Genomic DNA, 3,574 nt, shown 5'->3' with positions numbered 1-3,574 from the left:
CAGAAAGTGAATTGAGAACAGCATTTGAATTTATGTCAAGCGCCCGAAATAAGAGAGGGGCAATCGATTTAGTTGGGAATATAGCAAGTTCCCTGTTTGGAGTACTCGATTCCAATTATGCAAGTGACATGTCGAAGACGATCAAAACCCTAGAAGATCATGATGACAAACTCAAACATCTGCTCAAAAATCAAATATCAATAATTGACTCCACAATTAACGTTATAAAAAAAACCAGATAAGTCTCAAAAATAATTTCCAGGGTATAGAGACTCAATTAAACGCGATCTCCAAAAGGTTAGTTAAGGACGAACATGACCAATTATATGGCAATATTATTAACATGCTGAGCATCCAAATGACAATCGCCACGATAAATTTGCAACGTACGCAATCCACAATCATGGATGTTCTCATTGATAGTCATCACGAAAAAATTAACCCGCTTCTAATTACGCCGCAACAGTTAATAACGGAAGGAGAAAAAATCCGAGCACATTTACCGTCTCATTTACAATTTCCAGTAGAACAAGATGATATATTAACTCTTTATAAGCTGATGCAAGTAACTGGGCAGGTATCAAGTGACCATGTAATATTCAATATTATGATACCACTCGTTGAACGAAAAACCTTTGAAATATTTCATGTAGTACCTGTGATCTCTAGCGCGACCAAGGTATTAACGTCAATAAAGCCATCAACAGAATATCTGGCTATCAATTCTCACAAGGATGAATACTTCCCCATAACAAAATTAGCACTGCAATCGTGTATTACAACTGAAGAGGACTCATACCTTTGCTCAAATGTTCAATCTATTTATCGTCGTGGAGCAAATGTGTGCAAGTGTGAAATCAATTTGTACAATAATGGAACAGGTGACGAATGCAAAATAGTTGAATTAAAGGAAACTACCATTTGGACTCAGCTGAAACACAAAAATCACTGGATATACGCTACCAAATATCCGATGCAACTCAATGCAGTATGCGGTTCGAATGCATTTCCAGTGATACTGAATAGTACCGGCATGGTAAAAATTGCATCAAATTGTGTCATCAGAGACAACACGGTTCTTATTCAAGGACACCAAGTCATAACAAGTCTGCTCAAATCAGCATATACGAGCATAGGAATTTCAACACCTGAAATTAAGCCATCTAAGCGGATAAACAATTCTGAAATTGAATATCTTCCACAATTAAGAGAACTAACAATTCTGCAAAAACAACTAACGAAGGATACATTACCTGAACTATCATCAAAGGTACAGCAAACTGAAAAGCATAGCTTGTCAGTGGGGTACGCAGCCTTGTTTTTGATTATTGGAATCATCATCTTAAAAATAACTAAACTAATACGAAACAATCAGACGCCAGGTCAACCGAATGTTCAGACACCTCAGCCGCTTCCAAGATCAAGGTCAACATTTGATATCACAACAACATAAAGATGACATCACTCTAGTTGAATTAAAATTCAACGCGGGGGAGGATATGTTAAGTATTACATTTATTTTGTCTTTTGCTGACCCATGATAAAATGCATTTAACGTAATCGTAAAATATTAATAGGTTATATTTTTGCTGATTAGTGTTTATTTTATAACTAGGGCAAGAACACATTTTAAATAATTTATTGTTCATTGTTTTGGTAAATATGTTATGTGATTTGCTTGCTATTAATTACTCATTGTTTTGGTAAATATTTTATGTAATTTGCTTGCTATTAATTATTTATTGTTTTGCTGAATATTTTATGTGTCATTATAAGTAATATTTTTTGCTTGATATTAATTGGGTCAGTAAATTATTGTACGTAATAAGTTTTAGTAAGTAATTATTATAAGAAAAAATGTATATAAACAAATCAATTCTTTTAATAAAGCGTATTCGATGATACAAATTTGAATAGAACTTATCTTCTTTTCATAAAATTACCAACGGGTTTATGTGCTCGGTGGTATCTTCAAGAATATAAAAAGTATACAAATATACCGTCCAACAAGTCACATGTGCTTGGTGGAATTCCGGTATACAAATACAAATTGATAGAAACTTGAGAATAAAAGCATTCTCAACAGTAACTATGCAGTATTATTTTATTTCATAAATTATTAAAAAATAGAAACAAAAAATATTTACTTAATTGCAGACATAAAGGTTAATTTTACAAAAACGATAAAAATGATGCGGACAAAAGTTTAAATACATATGCAAAAATTCAACTAGCGATTAATTTTCGGCTATTTTATCAGAAAAGAAATACTGTTTTTTTTTTCTTATTTTTATAAACAACGTATACTTAATTAACTATTCGTTCATATAAACATGAAAAAACCCATTCTTCACATCTAAATTTGTAAATTTGTAATTTTTTATTTGCTAGCCTGTCTAACAAATCGTCAATTAAAGGAATTGGGTAATTAAGTTTTAAAGTTATTTTATTTAGATGTCTGTAATCTACGCACATTCGGATTTCACCAGACTTTTTCCGCACAAGTACAATTGGGGAGAAAAATTCTGATTCACTTGGGCGTATATACCCTTTCGCCAAGTAGTCGTCTATTGTTTTTTGCAATTCTATTTTTTCTGCATAGGACAATCTACGTGGGGGGCAACCAAATGGTTTAGGATCATCTAATAATAGCCTCATCTCACTACGAACATTTGGTTCGTTAGGTCGCACTGAATGCAAGTAACACTTTTCGAAAATTTCATGAAGTGACATTTTATCTTATATATAAAATTAAGATTGTCAAAATGTTAGTTACCGTACTCCTCCGAAACGGCTTTACCGATTTTTACCAAATTTTATATGCGTATTCAGTAGGTCTGGGAATCGGCTACTATCTATTTTTCATACTGCTATAGTGATTAGGGTGTCCCTATCCAGCAAAAATATCTTTATTGCTTTAACAAAAATTTTTTTATTTTTTTGACATAAATTTTTTCATATTTTTGAAAAAGAAAACTTGCTATGATATGAAAAGTTGTTGTCTATGAAAATACTGAATTCATAAAACTGCCATCTAATTTCTGCACTATCGTTGATTCCCAAAATGCTCTCATTGACCGCGTATTTCCAGATGTACACATACAATACATAAATCATGGGTGGCTGGCAGAAAGAGCCATTAGCAGCAAAAAAACATGGACGTTGATGAATTAAATTTCAAGATAAAACAGACATTGCCGGGCGACTTAATATCATACAAATCGATCAATACAGTTTGTGATACCAACGAAGTTGTAAACTATCCAGCAGAGTTTTTAAACTCACTGGATTTGCCAGGCATGCCACCACACATTTTACGACTGAAAGTTGGATCACCGATTATTTTATTATATGCAATAGTACGCGATTGGTAATTAAAAAATTGATGAAAAACATTATCGAAGCCACCATTTTGAATGGCAAGTTCCGAAACGAAAAAGTTTTATTTTAATTTAATTCAATTTAATTCAAATGTGTTCAATTTTCCATTAGATTGGCATTTGCAAAGATCATCAATAAGTCACAAGGCCAAACGATGTCTGTTTGCGGTCTTATATATAAAATTTCCATGTCA

The 3,574-nt window shown here is 32.5% G+C and overlaps 1 protein-coding gene across 1 annotated transcript; it reads left to right on the top strand.

Annotated features, from left to right (window-relative positions):
• The first annotated feature begins 358 nt into the window (after positions 1-358).
• On the top strand, positions 359-1,453 carry LOC119665510. The gene has a single exon (XM_038074732.1). It carries the CDS (start codon positions 359-361, stop codon positions 1,451-1,453), a length of 1,095 nt encoding a protein of 364 aa, XP_037930660.1.
• The last annotated feature ends 2,121 nt before the right edge of the window (positions 1,454-3,574 follow it).

This window comes from Teleopsis dalmanni, chromosome 1 (assembly GCF_002237135.1).
Source record: "Teleopsis dalmanni isolate 2A chromosome 1, ASM223713v2, whole genome shotgun sequence".
Taxonomy (NCBI): domain Eukaryota; kingdom Metazoa; phylum Arthropoda; class Insecta; order Diptera; family Diopsidae; genus Teleopsis; species Teleopsis dalmanni.
The sequence above is the reverse complement of the archived record's forward strand: the minus strand, read 5'-3'. Positions and strand labels throughout refer to the sequence as shown.